Source organism: Idiotropiscis lumnitzeri, chromosome 1 (genome assembly GCF_059441095.1).
Source record: "Idiotropiscis lumnitzeri isolate Australia: NSW breed Sydney's pygmy pipehorse chromosome 1, RoL_Ilum_1.0, whole genome shotgun sequence".
Classification (NCBI taxonomy): domain Eukaryota; kingdom Metazoa; phylum Chordata; class Actinopteri; order Syngnathiformes; family Syngnathidae; genus Idiotropiscis; species Idiotropiscis lumnitzeri.
Genome location: NC_142391.1, coordinates 43319090 through 43336511, shown reverse-complemented (window position 1 = coordinate 43336511; position 17422 = coordinate 43319090). Strand labels below are relative to the sequence as shown.

The 17422-nt window shown below is 40.4% G+C and overlaps 2 protein-coding genes across 4 annotated transcripts; both read left to right on the top strand.

Annotated features, from left to right (window-relative positions):
- The first annotated feature begins 342 nt into the window (after positions 1-342).
- Positions 343-4315, top strand: LOC148344712 (gypsy retrotransposon integrase-like protein 1). Its single transcript, XM_088301764.1, has 8 exons — positions 343-791; positions 1286-1479; positions 1570-1681; positions 1777-1915; positions 2225-2279; positions 2372-2629; positions 2705-2812; positions 3852-4315. The coding sequence occupies exons 1-8, from the start codon at positions 623-625 to the stop codon at positions 4086-4088; spliced, it is 1272 nt and encodes a 423-aa protein (XP_088157890.1). The 5' UTR covers positions 343-622; the 3' UTR covers positions 4089-4315.
- Positions 4316-4805: 490 nt separating this feature from the next.
- Positions 4806-16041, top strand: abcb9 (ATP binding cassette subfamily B member 9). 3 transcript variants are annotated; one of them, XM_088301727.1, is made up of 12 exons: positions 4806-6170; positions 9732-9846; positions 10645-10775; positions 10849-10886; positions 10983-11054; positions 11136-11333; positions 11434-11562; positions 11658-11846; positions 13797-13970; positions 14119-14278; positions 14387-14523; positions 15705-16041. In XM_088301727.1, the coding sequence occupies exons 1-12, from the start codon at positions 5522-5524 to the stop codon at positions 16017-16019; spliced, it is 2307 nt and encodes a 768-aa protein (XP_088157853.1). In that variant the 5' UTR covers positions 4806-5521; the 3' UTR covers positions 16020-16041. The 3 variants fall into 3 exon arrangements, with proteins under 3 accessions (XP_088157853.1, XP_088157862.1, XP_088157846.1); XM_088301736.1 differs by lacking the exon at positions 10983-11054; XM_088301720.1 differs by having other exon boundaries at positions 10849-11054.
- The last annotated feature ends 1381 nt before the right edge of the window (positions 16042-17422 follow it).

Genomic DNA, 17422 nt, shown 5'->3' with positions numbered 1-17422 from the left:
ATTCTATGCAGCCGACTCAAAAACATTTCATGTATGGAAAATCGAAACGTCAAACTCCATCAACGGCCATTATTTCAAAACTAAAATAAAACAAAACTCACCATAAAACCACGAATTGTACCTTATGTGTATGTTTTACTATAGCCCCACCAGGGAGTTTATGAGCTAAAACATGTAATACGTGTATTAAATCTTTACACATGAAATTGTATTTTTGTTTATTGCCATAGTTTATGTTGAAACTTGTGACATATTGCCGGAACACCCTCGTCATTATTTGTTTGTTTGTTTTTTGTGTTTATCGCCAATCTGATCAATGATAAATAGCTACGACAATGTTCTAATTTGATAATGGCCTCTGAACTTATCTTCGGGGAACGACAGACGTTCTTGTTTCTATAACAATAATGCGGGCAAGATGTGCGTTTTTACAAGTATGATGAGCCGCGGATACCAACATGTTTTGATTGCGAGACAGTTGGTGGCGATAATGATCCTGTGTTGCTTTTTATCATTAAGAAGAAGAAGACGCTGCTCCAGTCGCGTGCTTTAGCATTAGCGCAATGCTTCTGGATGCTTTCTGTCGTTTTTATGTCCGAATCCCAATAAGGTCATTGCAGAAATGTTGAGTGTGGACACTTTGCAAGTAGCAGAGGAGGAGGTGGTCGAATCCAGCTCGAATAAACTCGGCGACATTTACACTTTTGTGGCCAAAGGATGCTTCCCGCAGTCGATGAATCCTTTAAGAAAGAAGAATCTCAAAAGATACGCACAGAAATTCATCATCGACGGTCAGGCTTGCTTTAAAATCTTACACCATCGATTTTAAACAGATTGATTGGTATTGATTCACCCACTGCCTCAAGTATCCGACAAGATGAGCTTCCGTTTCCTAAACGTGTACAGTATTTAAAAATACGCTTTCTGCAACGGCGCAGCGTCATGACGACTGTGCAATGCATATTAATAATGTTATATATTTAATTAATTTGTTTAAAATGTGGCTTTCCGTCCTTTCAGTTTAATCTAACCAACATCGTTTCTGAATTTAATCTAAACTTGTAAAACGTTCCTTGTAATGGCTGGATATTTCCGCTCATTCGGCATCATTAATAAAACACCTCTATAAACGTGAGTTATTTTATTTAAGCATTTTTTGTTGTTCAGAGAAGTGTATGCCAAATTTGCTTTCACTGTCTATTCATGTTTTATGTAACTTGAAATAGTTAAAAAAAACCTTTCTTGCTTACACCTACTAAATTTTAATTTGTCTTTGCATTTTTAGACACCAAGCTCTATTATGTAGGGCCAAAGAAAGAAGAAAAGAGAGAGGTTGTCATTGAGGCTGAGCGGAAGAGGCAGATTTTTCTTGACTGCCACTTTAATGACCTCGGACATCATTTGGGTCAGAAGAAGACCGTCCACAGAATTCAAAGCAAGTACTACTGGCTGGGCATCATCAAGGATGTGGTGGACTGGGTACTGCTATCATGTCTTCGTTATTATTTTTAACGTCATCGGACTGTGACACTAATTATGATGCCTAACCTGTATGATTTCATTTTTCAGATAAAAGTATGTGAGACATGTCAACATGCAGAGAGGAATAAAAATCTGGCGAGGACAGTCCGACCCATCAAAGTTGATGCACCATGGGATATAGTTGGAATTGACATCATAGGTTTTTGCCTAATTTTGTTCCCAAAAATAACGTATTTTGCGGGATTGGTTCCTGTTTTGAGACATGTTTTCAGCTTGTCTTTTTTTTCCCCACAGGGCCCTTCCCCATGACCCAGCAATTGAACACACATGCTACAGTTCTCATTGATTACTTTAGTAAATGGCCTGAGGCATTTCCAGTGCAAAAGACAGATGCTGTCTCCGTAGCGAGGTGTATTTCCAAATGTATGTCCAGGTAAAAACACATTCTGACATCTTAAAATTATGAATAACGGGTGTTGTCAATGTGATTCAAATTTAGTCTTTTACTTTGTGCTTGATATGGTACAATATTTTTGTTGACAAAAATTGTGGAATTTATTGCGAGACATAGGGCAAGTAATCTAACAGAGACGCTCCAAAATTGTTTTGAAAGGCCAACATTTTGGCAGCTTTTATATCTGCAAAATTTCAAACTGCTGTCGCTGAATAAAGTGTGAAGTTAATGTCTTTTAATATTTAGAAATGTCTTACTATTGGAATTATACTTTCACCATGTTTTCAGGTTTGGTGCCCCTAAAACCATTGTGTGCACACAGTCCGCAGACTTCTGTGATGAGGTGAGATGTAAGTCAATAATTATAAAAGCATGCTTATCATTCAGAGGATGGGAAGGTGTGGATCAGTGTGTTGTCGATTTCTTTTTTGGCAGGTTACAGATCTGTTGAGCAACAGATGGGGCATCATGCAGAAAGTCTCTCCTCTGGCTCAGCCTCAACTTAACCCGTTACACGACTGCACTAGTCCATTGTTGAAGGAGGCCATTATGCAGATGGTGACGGAAAAGCAGACAGACTGGGATGACTTTCTGGACCCTGTGCTGTTTCTCTTCAGAACATCCATCAACCCCACAACCAAGTTCACTCCTTATTCTCTCATGTTCAATCGTAAAGTTAATACACTAAACCAGGTAAGACTGGGTGCAAGCTATTTCTAACAAGTCCGTTGGTTTTCTGATAACTAAATTCCCTTTCCTTTTACAAAGGCTCCACTTGGACATGATGATCATGAGGAGGATATGTATTCTATCAAAGAGAAGGCTTCTACATACATGACTATAATGCAAGAACAACAGAACACTGTTAAGCAGCTGGTAATTGTCTGTTATCTTTTAATATGTGTATTTTATTTTATCCTCATAATCTCTCTTGAAATTAAGTTTTTCTGAAATAATTAGTTCGATTTGCAGTCAGCAAATTTGCTGCTTCGATCTGTGAGTGTAATTCACCTAATTTCTTTGCTATACAGTGGACCTTCGCTATTCGCCTGAGATAGGCACTGGGCTGGCCTGCGAACAGCGTAAATCTGCGTAATATAGTGTTAACCGTTCCTGCTCGCTGCCTAACCGTAGTCGGGAGATGCAGGGGATTAGAACCCCTCATTTTAACTCTTGAAAAACGCTCATAAACCTTCAGTATGTGTTCTCAATTTAAAAAAAAATGGCAAATCTGGCGGGAGAAATCAACAACCAATATCCAAAAGTATTGAATAAAAAATGTCAGAAACATGCAAATAAGTGAATCCGCAAGTGTCAAACCGTGAGTATGCTGGGGTTCAGCTGGGGTAATAAAATTACTCTTGTAAATAATGTTCTAAGAACAATCTAGTAGAAAAAGACATCATATTAAATTCCAAATTTCACCCAAAGACAACCACTTTCAGTTCCCACAGGAATGTTGCCATACAATACAATACAACTTTATTTATATAGCGCATTTCACAAACAGCTGGAGCTGTAACCAGACATGATCATTTTAGCTAAAAAATGTGTTTACAGAACTCAAAGGCCAAATGTTGCCTCGTTCTGATCAGGTCACTTGAACATACTGGAAAAAAGTTGGTTAATCTTCAACTTCAATGTACAATCTGTGCTGTCGTAGTCTCTCCAACCCAACATATGAATCTGTGTTGTTTCCTGTAGTGTATACACCCACACCTCTACATAGATTTGTTCCACTGCTGCCAAGATAATTGATCTTGTGTTATTTTAGTGAACGCATTTGGCATAACAGCAAACATGGTTAATAGATTAAAACAAAACTACATCTTACTGTATGTTTGTGGAGTAATTCAATCACGTTCATTTTTTTTTTTTCACCTGCTTGGTCTCTGAATGTGTGTCCTCTTTTCAGGTGATAGCCAACATGAAAGCAGCCTACAAACAGGAGAAGAAAAATATAAAAAGAAAGGCACACAACAACCCAGCAATGACTTTAAAAACCAGAGAGCCGCCTTCCTCGAAAAAACTGAAAGAAGAGGGTTTATATTTGTCTTTCCCTGTGGAGACGGTGCTGGCCACCGAGCAAAGCAGCTCTGAAGTTATAAAAACTGAATTAGCCTATCACTTGGCTGAATCTGATATCCACTGAGAATTTAGGACTCTCTGAAATGTTCATCTGACAAAGAAACCCCATGTGAGATATCTAAGGTTATAAATGGAAAATATGATCCAGATCGTGTTATATATAATGTGTGGCGTTTAATCACACACTGAAATGTCCCCTACAATGATGTACATTAATTGTGCTTATTTGCCTAATGAGCTCCAGATGAAATACAGATAGTTTCTTAGAAAATATTAAATTATTTCAGTCCACTTTGTCTGTGTCATTTTGTTGTTAGAAGGTTGTGTATTTTAACATGAGTAACTCATTAACTCTGTTTCCTTTTATTTTACTATCAGGTGATTCCAAACATAACTTTTTCATCCTGAGTAACCAAGCCACAAAGCCCGTTGACAATAAAATGGTTTACCACATTTTACTATGACAATCAGTAATCAAATGCAACTGATTCTACGCGTCAATGTTGGGTTTACCTCCGTTTAAATAGCGTTTTTGTTATAACGTTCAGTATTTGGTTTATGGTCATAATTATATGTATGTTGAGAAATATCTCATCTGCATTGCAGTGTACGAATCTCAATAGTTTGCGGGTTTGGGCAAATATGCGCATTGTATTTGAAAATACGTATACGCAATTCTATATGTGAACTATGCCGTACCCAGTTTTGAAAAAAGGCTTTCATCATGAAGTCAAGTCATGCATCACTGACGTCGTCTTTAAGATCCATGCTTAGTGTTCTTGAACGAGCAGCAACGAGCAGAATGGCTGTGGGCGGAGCTTCACACTCTTCTCCTTCCGCATCAGAAATGATCATGCTCTGGTGTCAGTGACTTTCTGGTTTTCCGCTACTATCCGGAACGGAGAGCGAACCGGGGGTTGCCGCAGAAACCTGAATTACTTTTCAAGCTAATGTCACCGAAACAGGACTCAGACGGGGGCACTCCTTGACACCGATATAAACGCTCTTCCCACCTGCCCAAACCGCTACGACTTGACTTTGCGAGTGCACTTGCCGCGAAAGGTGAACGCAGCGCACTTAGAGAAGTTTCCCACCTGCCCCCATCATTCTGAGACTGTTAATTCAGCATACCCCCGGTAAGCCTCTTCGGACTTCATTCATACCAATAACTGCAGTACGGCCACGAGACTTGCTACCAAAGGTGCTGATAGCAGCATTTAAACTGCACTTTCATGCCTGCAGTAAGCGAATTAATGTGGTCAGCTAACAAATTGTGGTGGCACATGGGTAAGAGCTGTCTGTGTCCCCCAAGTGACAATTATTTTTATTGCGGACTTATTTTGTTACTGCCCTGTATATCCCCAGCCGCTTGAATATAGGAAAATAGACGTGGGAGAATAATTACAACGAGGGATTTGGGTTTATAATTGGCCCAAAATCCTCAAATATTATTCATACATCACGGTTTTCTCTTGAGCATTTGACAAAGAAATCCTCATGGGTACCAAAATAAATGTGAGCTGTACTATTTCATACAGTCTTCTGGACCTCATTATTGCCACAGTTCTATATGCACATGGATCGCATTTGAACATTTTTGTGGAGGATGGCTTGAACTTTAGCATTCTGCAGTCAGTCTTGGACATCTGGGTGACTGCACTGCTTCGAGCTTCTCTCCTGCTGGGTGCCTCTATTGGAGTGATATGGAACAGGGAGGATGGCCCACACAGAGTGACTAAACTCCGAACCCTCATCCTATTAGTCTGCCAGACCATTATAACGTATACACTGGTCAAGCTGCTGATACTGAGTGAACTTGGGCCTCTATCTCATCGTCCCTGGTCTTTGAGTCTGATTTGCTGGACCTGTTTCTCCTCATTGGCAGTTCTGGCACTGTGGTGGGTTCTAGGGAAGGAAAATAGCAACAGCCATGAACTGGGTCATTGTGAGGACACTGAGAATTTACTCCAGTCAGATTGTGAAGAGGAAGAGAAGGGTGTGTGCAGTGAGAGGAAGAACAATTGTGAGAAGAATGAGAGCGCGAAAACCACCACAGGAGCAACCCTGGGACGTCTTCTGAGCTACACGAAAAAAGATGGAGGACTGTTGACTGTAGCCATCATCTTCCTCATCATCTCTGCTGTGTGTGAGTATCATGTTGGATTGCAAATTAGGTTCTTCCTGTTTTTTATTTTTTATATTTAAACTAACATGAAACGGTCATACCGCTGGATGACACATTCAGGTGCAGTCACATTAAAAATATTTTAGTGTCAAATACTGTACAATTACCTCAATGTTACACAATCATGCATGTTGAGGCAGCATCTAACATCAGTTTTGGCCATTGAAATTGATGAACCATCATTGATTTTTTTATTTATTTTTTTTAACTACGTTCCCCACTTTTGTTTCGCGTTACGTTAAATCCTTCCCTAATGAATTATTTTAGCGAGGCCGCAAAATGTCAAATGTACACTGCAAAAAAAAGTGATATGTCATAAAAGGCTTAAATAATAAAATATAATGAAGCTAAAATTTTAATTATAACTTGTTATTACATTAATGTATATCAGGACTATAATGGACTAATTTTGGAAGAAAAATGCTTCATGTAGTCATTAGTAAGACCACATCCTATCATCACAGTTTGCTTACCCATGCGTACCACATCCGTATTCTGTTTCCAACAGTTATAGTAACCTCCAAAGTCTGTTGCAAACTTTTTAATTTCCAATCCAAATGACTGGAATAATCTACAAAATAAATAATAAAACTCACCTCAGTCATCCCAATATAGTTTAAAAAGTTAGTAATGCATATTGTACGTACATGATTGCTGCAGCTGTTTTGAACTTTTCATTCACCATGTACTAAGATGTCATGCGATATAGTATGTGACCGTATCACACTGTGTGCTCCTCCTTGAGCCTTTATTTTGCCCTGGTGGAGGGGTTTGTGTTTCCCAGTGATCTAGGAGCTAAATTTTCTGGGGCTTTCTGCCCCTAGCAATGTTACTCATGGCAAACAGGTCCTAGATGAGGGGGACCAGACAAAGCACGTCGCAGAGACCCCCAATGATGAATACAACTAATGGATGATGTTTTACCCGACCCGGACAGGGGTCACCAGGGCCGCGACTTGGTAGCCAGGCCTAGTGGCCTCCGCCCACAGGGCTGCGCCGGGCACAGCCCGAAAAGACAACATGGGTCCCCCTTTTCATGAGTTCCCCCCTGTGGAAGGGTTCAATAGGGTCAGGGTGCAATGTGAGCTGGGCGACGGCTCAAGGCGGGGACCTTGGCTTCAGAAGCTGGCTCTAAGGATATGGAATATGTTACCTGTCTGAAAAGTAACGAGTCTGAGCTAGTGTGCAAGGTCAATAAATTACGACCACTTATAGTCGGGCTCTCGTGCTGGGTTGTGCTGTCTTCCACTCTGGAGTTCCTTACAGTCGGGAGCACTGAGGAGGCGTGGGCGTACTTATTGCACCCGGCTTGGCAACTGCTCGTTGGAGTTCACCCTGGTGGGCGAAAGGGTAGCCTCTCCATCTTCAGGTGCGAGGATGGGTCCTGACTGTTTAATAGGCCAATGCACCAAACCGCAGTACCCAAGTGGTTGGTCCTGCTGGGGGCGCCCTATAGAGGACTTCAGTGCTCACATGGTGACATGATATTTACACCTGGAAGGGCAAGATTGGGAGGAACAGTCCTCCTGATCAGAGTCCAAGCATTGTTCTGTTAAGTCCCTTTTCCATTGTACCGGTTCCACCTCAAAACAGCCTAGTTCCGCCCAGTGTGGTCGCTTTTCCACTCTTACTTTTTTAAGGCTGTGTAGTTACAATGAAACAATTCCTCGGAACCTCTTGGTGACATCGCTGTCCTTTGATTGGCTGGCAGATGTAGGCATCTCTTTAAGCAATATGGCAAGGAACTCCCCTGCACGTTTTCTTCTTTTAACCTAGCGGGACAAAGCCACCTGTTCAGCGCCAAGTCATAAAAATTCGGAGTGTTCGATACCACTTTTTTCAGTCCGATACTAATAAGAGTACTTAACTCTTGAGTGTTAGGAATATTTTCCAGAACTGCTGGAAAATAGGAGCGGGACTCTTCAAGCGCAGACACAGAGAGATTGAATTTAACAAAGGTGTTTATTATTACAACCACAAAACAGGAACACTATATATCTATATATAAACAAAACGCAATCCCGACAAAGTTCAATGAAAATTGCTGGTGGAAAAACTCACACCAGGGAAATAACGACGGGAACAAAAAACGCTTGCAAAAGGCAACAAACACAATGAACATAAATCGCTTACCGCAGAAGGGCAAGGAAAACCAATTGGCGAGCGAGCTCAACCGAGAAGATCACTAACTGAAAACGGAAATACTTACAACGAACGAACGAAAACACGATACGTAAAATGCAATAACGAGACGTCTAGAATTCACCACTTGGAACATGAACATGAGCAAGGAAGGAGAATATTCCGACGCTAAGTATTCAGCGTAGGGAGTTTAAATAGTGCAGTAATTAGTGGTGGGCGCGTCTCTCCAGCCATGACGACATGACCAGGGAACGAGCGCTGGAGGAAACACCCCCACTCAGCTGGGCAAACACAAAGCAACAACATGGCATGACAGAAACGGACCATGACATTGAGTGGTCACCAATACAGAAACAATACCAGACTTTTGATATGTAACATTTCCCCCAAAAAGATAGAAAGATAATTTTAAAGAAAGAGCTGTATGTAACAATGTAACATATTTTTTCAATTTCTTCATAAAATACATATTTTGCATATAACACATGATAATATGAATTTAAACGTAAAAATAAATTAAACATAACATGGCCAGCTATCCAACACAAGCAAAATATGTGGTTGTACAATTCCAAGGAATTACAGTAAAGCGCAAATGGATGAACAAGTGCTTTAAGTAGAGATGTACCGCTTCATCTGTAATCGATTTAAAATTGATTTGAACTGCTTAAAATATGCATCAATGTAAAAAAAAAAAATAATAACAATAATAACAGCGCTTTTTGGGAAAATACAAGCCTAGACGCAGTGATTTGGAACTGCAGATATATATAAAAAATTTTAAATATTCTTCTGTTTGCCCATAAATACTTCAAAATGGACTGTCGACGGTATCCTTTAAATTAAAGAGAAGAGGTTGTATCATCCACAACAACAGTCTGGGACTCTCCGGAGCAGCTAGCAGGTTTGTACTCTGTTATAACTATGTAAAAAAACAAAATTGTGGATACAAGTGGCCAAAACGACTTTCTATTGCAAGGTGTTTGGGCTCCTCTTCAGAGTTAAAATGATGTTGGATGAATGTAAGTCGTGTTGGTTAATGGAGTCAGATGAGAAGCTTGCTCACCCGAGAGAGGTTCAGAGTAGAGCTGCTGCTCCTCTGCACCGAGAGGACCCATATGAGCTCCTAGGCTGCTGAGATGAGACTTGATAAGTTGGAGAGACTATGTCTTCTTGTTGGCCTGGGAATCCCTTGCGATCACCCATATGGGCTCGGCGAAGTGGCTGGATATAAGGAAGTTTGGGCCTCCATGTTGAATCTGCTGCCTTCGTAACCTTTGATAAGTAGAAGAAAATGGATGGAAGGATCACTCTGTTCATTGTCTCAGAATTTTTATTTATCTTATTATTTCTACCATGATGCTTTTTATCCACCCGCAGGTGAAGCCTTCATACCTTACTATTATGGTAAGGCTATAGATAGCATTGTGGTTCACCAAAGCATGGAATACTTTGCTAAACCTGCCATCACACTGACAGTACTGGCCTTTACCAGGTGAGTATTGGATTATTTCTTTTGAAGGGACATTGTAAGAAGTCCATCATTTTATTTTGTTATTTTCAATAATGGCTGACAACTCTTGTCAGTGTGTGGTTTTTCATACATAGCTTAAGAAAGCTTATTACCTCAAGCAAGGACGTTTGATTGTCTGTTAGAAGGAATACATTAAACAACATAAGCAAATTAAACAAAATATGTAGGGAAAAGCATAATCATTTTGGTGTGGGTCATTAATATAGATAGAGCATTGTTTCTACATTATTACAGAGAATAAAGCCAGAGGTAGGCACATCAGTCTGTCAGTCATCTTTCTGTCATTATTTCAGGCCAGCCCAGTTTGTCCATGTTGTCGGTGATAGCCAGTCGGCGCCGGAACATATACTTACTACGTCGCAACTTAACAAAATCATCTGGATCCAGTGATTTTTTTTTTTAAGTGGACTATGCATCTACTTAAACAAATAATCAGGATCCATATGATTTTATTTTGTGCAACCACTTGGTAAAATAAAATTGATTAAATTCAATACACATTTGTTTTTCTTTGTAGTGCTTTTCCACCTAGAAGACTCTAAAAGCGCTTCACATTAACTCTTCATGCACCGATGACATCATTAGGAGCAGGAGAGGTTTTTTTCCCCCGTTTTGTTTAGTTTATTCAAGAAAACTGTTATCACTGATTACAACATGATTGGTTCTGGTCAAGCTCTTTGGCCAGAATGTCATTAATATGCTTAATGATAAACAACTTTAAAAGGCCCGACTTTTATTAATCACTTTCCCTCTATTCAGTTCAATTGCAGTTGGCGTGCGCGGAGGAGTGTTTACGCTCACATTTGCACGATTGAATCTTCGGTTCAGGAACCACCTCTTTAGAACTCTAATGAAACAAGATATTGGCTTTTTTGATGAAAACCATACTGGTACGTTAAGTGTCAAGATAACATCAATCCTTTTTAATCTCATGTATTTACTTGTTCTTTTATCACTTTCCAGGTGACATCACTTCACGTCTGTCAGCTGACACCACCCAAGTGAGTGACCTTATCTCCCAGAACATTAACGTGCTCTTGAGGAGCACCATCAAGGCTGTTGGCTTTCTCATTTTCATGTTTGGGATGTCCTGGAAGCTCACTTTAGTGAACATGATGGGACTTCCTTTTATTGCCCTTATTTCTGAGTATTATGGCAATTACTACAAGGTAACGTACAGATGAATGTTTTGTTATTATTTCTTTTTTGCATTTTAAGATTAATTAACGCTAACCACTCTTTTTTTTCAGAAATTAACTAAAGAGGTGCAAACAACCCTTGCAAAGGCTAACAAAGTTGCAGAAGAAACAATTTCAGCCATGAAGACAGTACGAAGCTTTGCTAACGAGCATCGAGAGGCTGACTCCTACTATGAGAAGCTCGTTGTCATGTACCATCTCAACAAGAAACAAGCCCTGGCATATGCTTGCTATATGTGGTCCAGTTGTGTAGGTATCAGGAAATGCATCACTAATTATATTGCTTACTGAATGATTTTATTGGTATTGGTCACAGAATTGGTATTTATCCAGTCTTTCTGTTTTCTAGATCTCAGAACTTGCTCTTGAGGTGGCCATCCTTGCCTATGGTGGCCACCTTGTGGTTACTGGTCAGATGGAAAGCAGCCATTTGTTATCATTTTTCATATACATGCTTGAAATGGGGGAATGTTTGGCGGTATTTAATCTCTATTTATTGTCTCTCTTGTGTTTGTTTGGGGTGCATCATTGATAAAGTCAATAATCTTAATTTATGTGGACTTCACTTTACAGAACATTGCATCAGTTTACTCCGGCCTCATGCAGGGTGTAGGAGCTGCTGAAAAGGTTTTTGAGTATTTGGACAGAAAGCCTGACCACCCAGCAGATGGTACAGAGACTCTGGAGAGATTCACTGGTCTGGTGGATTTTCAAAATATCAAATTTGCCTATCCTACTCGGCCAGAGATTGAAATCCTTAAGGTACAGTGTGTGCAGACGCGCGCGTGCGCAGGGGTGTGTGCGTGTGTGTCTCGATGTGTGTGTGTGTGTGTGTATTAAGGCAGTCAAGATTAGTCGACTGAACACTATCCAAGTCATTGACAAATAATTTACGTAGTCAATGAGTCCTTTATATATTTATTTGCCGCATTTCTTATCTCTTGAAACAGCCCATGTCTCACGCTTTTCCCAGCTGGCTGTGTGCCTGTCATGGGCGTACATGCGCAGTCGGGTTAATCCGAGTCAGCCACGATGTAAACGTAAGCATTGTGGGTAAGGAGTGCCATGGCTACCTGGTGTAAGCAACATATTGTAGCGTCTACTATGGATTAAGGAGGCATTAGTCCAGTGATTCTCAAATAGTAGGGCGCGTGTGACCCTGGGGTACATGCTTTTTTTCCACCGTAGTACGGCAAAACGATAATTTTGGGACTGAAATTGCAATTTCAGGAAACGCAATTTTGAGAGTCAAAGCTGCAGTTCGTGTCCCTAGTTCACGCAGTACTGATCTAAAAAAAAAAAAAGCATCGCCCTGTCACTCGTTGTCCCGGAAGTCATTTCTTTTGGTGCTACTTGAATGCTCGGGGCCAAGCTATCTTGCATTGCACCAGTATGAGCTTTATTTGTACTATCTCAAAGTCCGTGCACAGCAGCAGCAGCGAGCTATGTGATGACAAATGAACAACCCCACTAACAAGTAGCGGTTTAAACGAGGAGGCGAATGAGGCGGCGCTAAGTGTGCTAATCGCTAAAATGAATTACAGAGTAATAAGTGCTTTAGTGTACGCTCGACTTTTAACAGAACTCATACTCGAACGGCGGTTGGGCGAAGAGCCAGCAGCTATGAACGGAAATGTTGTATTGCAACCATGACGTATCGAAACATAAAATAAGACGACGGCTACGTTAGCAATTTAGCATACTCTCTCAGACCGGAACATGGAAAGTTCGATGTCAAACATAGTAAATTTTTATCATCTCATCAATATTTGCCTCACAGAAGACTGAGTTTCGAGATCTACACAATAATAGGTCTCAATTTTAAATTTCTTTCAATTTAGCTTTGCTGAGGGACATTTTATTGACATAATCTGTGTACAAAGAACATGTAAATTAGTACAAAAACATTTTGGGGTTTAAAAAAAATGCATTTTCATATACAGAAATACAAAAATACTAAATTATACTTGACAGAAAGTAATTTTTAAAAACTTGATAAAAAACTGCCCCCTCATAAAATTAAGTGTCCTTGCATTATTACAGTCATAGATTTTATTGTTTTTAATGGTATAATGGCATTTTCCATCATGTTTGTAAATGTCACTGTAGATTGTGAAGAAATTGTGAATTTTTGCACCGAAGCTTGAATTTAAAAAATAAAGAAAAAAAAATCTAAATCACGATATCAGACAGAAAAATTGCGATTCATTTTTTTCTTGAAATCATTCAGCCCTCCGCCGTACTACAATAAAGTGTAATTACACATCCACTCCAGTAGTTGGCAGTGGTGCTCTCATTGCCAATTGTGCATAGCGAGTATTAACTCTCCGGTGTGGGTTTGTTTCGCAACAAAAATGCTATTTATAGTTGTGGCAGAGAGTGGGTGGTGGGGGCGGGGGGTGCGAATTGTTTTCTTATTGGTGGGGGGGCGTGACAGTAAATAATTGAGAACCACTGCATTCGTCATTGAATTCACATTTATTAACAACCAAAATAGTGTGTGTTCAACATCGAAGGAGAAAGATCTCACACACACACACTCTCTTGCAAACGGAATGTTGCGTTTGTGTACTGGGAAATATATATGTATGTATGTATATATGAACGTGTGTATATATATACATATATATTTATATTTATATATATATATATTTATATGTATATATGTGTGTGTGTGTGTGTGTGTATATATGTTTAATTGGCATGCTGCAGGGAGTGTCATTCACTCTAAAACCTGGCGAGGTGACCGCCCTGGTGGGACCCTCAGGCAGCGGAAAGAGCTCCTGCGTCAACCTCTTGGAAAACTTCTATGTTCCCCAGCAGGGTCAAGTCCTGTTGGATGGAAAGCCTGTTCAAACATTTCAGCATGGATATCTCCATTCTCTGGTCAGTCCAAGTCAGACTGTCAAGAAAAAAAAATAACATTCATTATCATCATTGTTGATGATTAACCAAAATGCAGTACGTATTACCATCTTGATGATATGCTTCAATACATACCCATACATTTTGAGTAATCATGGTCCCTATGCAGGTGGCGCTTGTGGGCCAAGAGCCATTGCTTTTTGCCCGAACGATTGAGGAGAACATCACTTATGGTCTGACTGATGTCCCCATGGAGGCTGTCATACAGGCAGCCACAAAAGCAAATGCTCATGGCTTCATCATGGACCTGCCCCAAGGCTATCAAACAAGTTATTATTGCATATCTTCAACTCTGTCTTTCAAATAGATTTTCTCTAGAATAGATATTGATAGGTGATGTGTTTTTTTTCCCCCTTTTTTCTCTGTTTACATGCTAGGTGTCGGTGAGAAAGGTGCACAATTGTCAGGTGGGCAAAAACAAAGGGTGGCCATTGCAAGAGCTCTTGTGCGACACCCTCATGTTCTTATCCTGGATGAGGCGACCAGTGCCCTGGATGCAGAAAGTGAACACATTGTGAGTAACGTTGCTTTTACCCAATGAAATTAAATGTTGCGTAAAGGTTACGTAATCTAACCTGTGATGTTAGGCTTTGACATCATGGACAGCGGCCCTTTTAGCCAACTTTCTCCCGCATGTACATACTGGTCTGGTGTCAATTGACTGTGGTCTCAAACCGTGGTACTCACGCAATACAAAGTGTACTGCTCCCTGGTCAATCCAGCGCTCTGAGTTTCAAACTTTACCAACAGGGGGGGCTAACACATACCATGTACCCAGTCAGTCAGGCGGAGTACTCATGAAAGTCACATAACAAAGAGATTTTTGGAACTCAGTCCACAGAAAGCGCTCCGCATCATAAGGCACTCCATCCATTTGGGACTTTTAGGTGCGCCCGTGAAAACACGGCACTCAAACGTTATGAGAGCGTAGCGCAGATGATCTATTTTGACGGCACGCCAATCCTCACCGATGTGAAAATAAAAGCAAAGCAGCTTTGCTTTTCTTCACTTGTATTTGTTTTTAAGGGAGCTTGTAGCGAACCCAGCCAGACAATGGTGAAGCGTACTGATGTTCCACAGAGTCTTTTATTCCTTTTGTTGTCTTGATTTCATTGTGGAAACACCGTAAGAGCTACAGTGTAAAACAAACCATAATAAACATAAATGAGAGCTCTCAACGGCATGCAATCAAATCCATGTAACTACTTTGGCCATACGTGAGAAAATAAAGTTACAACAAAAACCCGCGATACTACAAAATCGACAAATGGACGCTATTGTCAGAGTGACAGCAGTTAATTATGTCATGAAACACCTGTGCATGGGTAAATCACGGCCAACGAAATAACGATGAAACAAAACAACAATTAAATACCTTGTTCCCATTCCTTTCCGTTAGATTGCGTAAAACTGATTTCTTGATCGGCAATGTCAAGATCGTTAAACTTTTCCTTCTCCTTTTCCTTCCCTTTCCTTTCCTTTCCTTTCCTTTGGAAACGCCCCCTTAAATAGCGTAATGTTAATGTATACTTCCTGCTCATACCGGAAGCGCACCAAATTAAAAGCATATAGTGTCCAAATTATAACTTCAAAATAAAGTATCAAACAAATGCACTTGTGAGTTCGTTACAGAGCTGTTAGAGAACTTAACAGTTAATAACATTTATCTTTGCTTTAATCTTATGGTTTCTACAGGTTCAGCAAGCTCTAAACAACATCATGAGAGAGCACACAGTGTTGGTGGTTGCACATCGGCTCAGTACTGTGGAGAGAGCAGACAGTATCATAGTGATCGATAAGGGCCATGTGGCTGAACAGGGATCTCACAGTCAGCTGATGGCCAGTGGGGGGCTGTACTACAAACTGGTGCAGCGACAGGTTTTGGGCATAGAGACGGGTGATGAAGTACTAAATCTTTCAGAGAATTCTTCCTGGAAGCCAGAAGGAGGACACCAGCGCAGCAGACAAAGCAGCAGTGCAAGTGATCAAGAGTACAATCCTCGCTATTGAGAATAAACTGTGTGGAAATGTTTCCTGCTCATTGGTTATTGAATCATTCACCAAATACACACATAATTTAACTAATACTGAAGACCGCTACTGTTTGTGGTTTGCAACAAAAAAAATGTGTTTTGGAAAACTATTTGCCCTCGTCCCAATTTTTACCCTTTTTTTTAATCACACTTAAACGTTTCAGATCATCAAAAAATGTGAATGTCTCACAAAGACACATTCACACCAATATGTTACCCAATGTGAGAAAGTAATTTCCCCTCCACATTCTTTATTATGTCATAAGTTGTAATTAACCACAGGTTCTGAACAGCTGAGTTTAATTCCATTAGTCACACCCAGGCTGTAGCCCCGAGATTTTGTGAATTGAGAAATTACATAAGTGGTGCCTGTCAAACAATGTGAAGTCGGGCTGCAAGATCTAAAGAAGAATTGCATGTGACTACAATCGAAAGAAACACATAAGAAACAAACCCTTCTAAGTTTGTAGTAGTCTGAAAAAGGTTCCAAAGCCACATTTCCAAGGCTTTGGAACTCCCAAAACCAAGTTGGAGCTATCATCCACAACTGAAGAAAACCAAGAATGTTGAACCTTCCTAGGAGTGGTTGGCCAAACACAACTACACTGAGAGTTCAAGGTCAACTCATCCAGGAGGTCACAAAGGAAGCCAGAACAACAGCTTAAGAACAGCAGGTCTCTCTGGATAGTCAATCATAAATGGTAAATGGTCTTTCACACCTATAGTGTACCATAAACACTCTGATTAAATTGAATGCATGAAAGAGTTCCAGGATGAAAAAAAGTGAACGAAAGGAAACATGCAAAAGCTTGCCACGCATTTTCAATAAAAGAAAAACATGTTGATGATCCAAAAGGGTTTTGGATAAAGCTGTGCACTAGCTGTGACTAATATAATTTATTCTGCTGTCTCCCAGAAAATCATGCAGGTGATCTTCTGGGCTTCATTCAATTGATACCTGCTATCATGGTTGGCACAAGTTATAAGGGGGCAATTACTTTTTCTACATAAGGCCAACTAGGTTTGGATTGTTTTTTCTCCAAATACTGCATCAATGATAAGAAGAAGATACCAAAACCAGTACTCAGAGGTGGAAGGGATCATTGGAAGCCAACAGCAAACCAACAGTTCTTGAGTACAGTGCATTTCTGCTCAAAATCAGAGCTGGGCAGTCCGGGGCAGAATGGTCCAGCCCTCCGGATGCCCATTTTTGGGGTGGGGGGTGACAATTTAAAAAAAAAAAGTTTCAATTAACAAAGGCCGGAGGTTGATTTTAGTCCGGCCCACAAATCGGCCCTCGGCGCGAGATGTACCTGTTCACGAAATGGGCAAGCGACAAAAATTGCCTCCAAAAGCGCCACTGCCAACTTCTGGCACAGT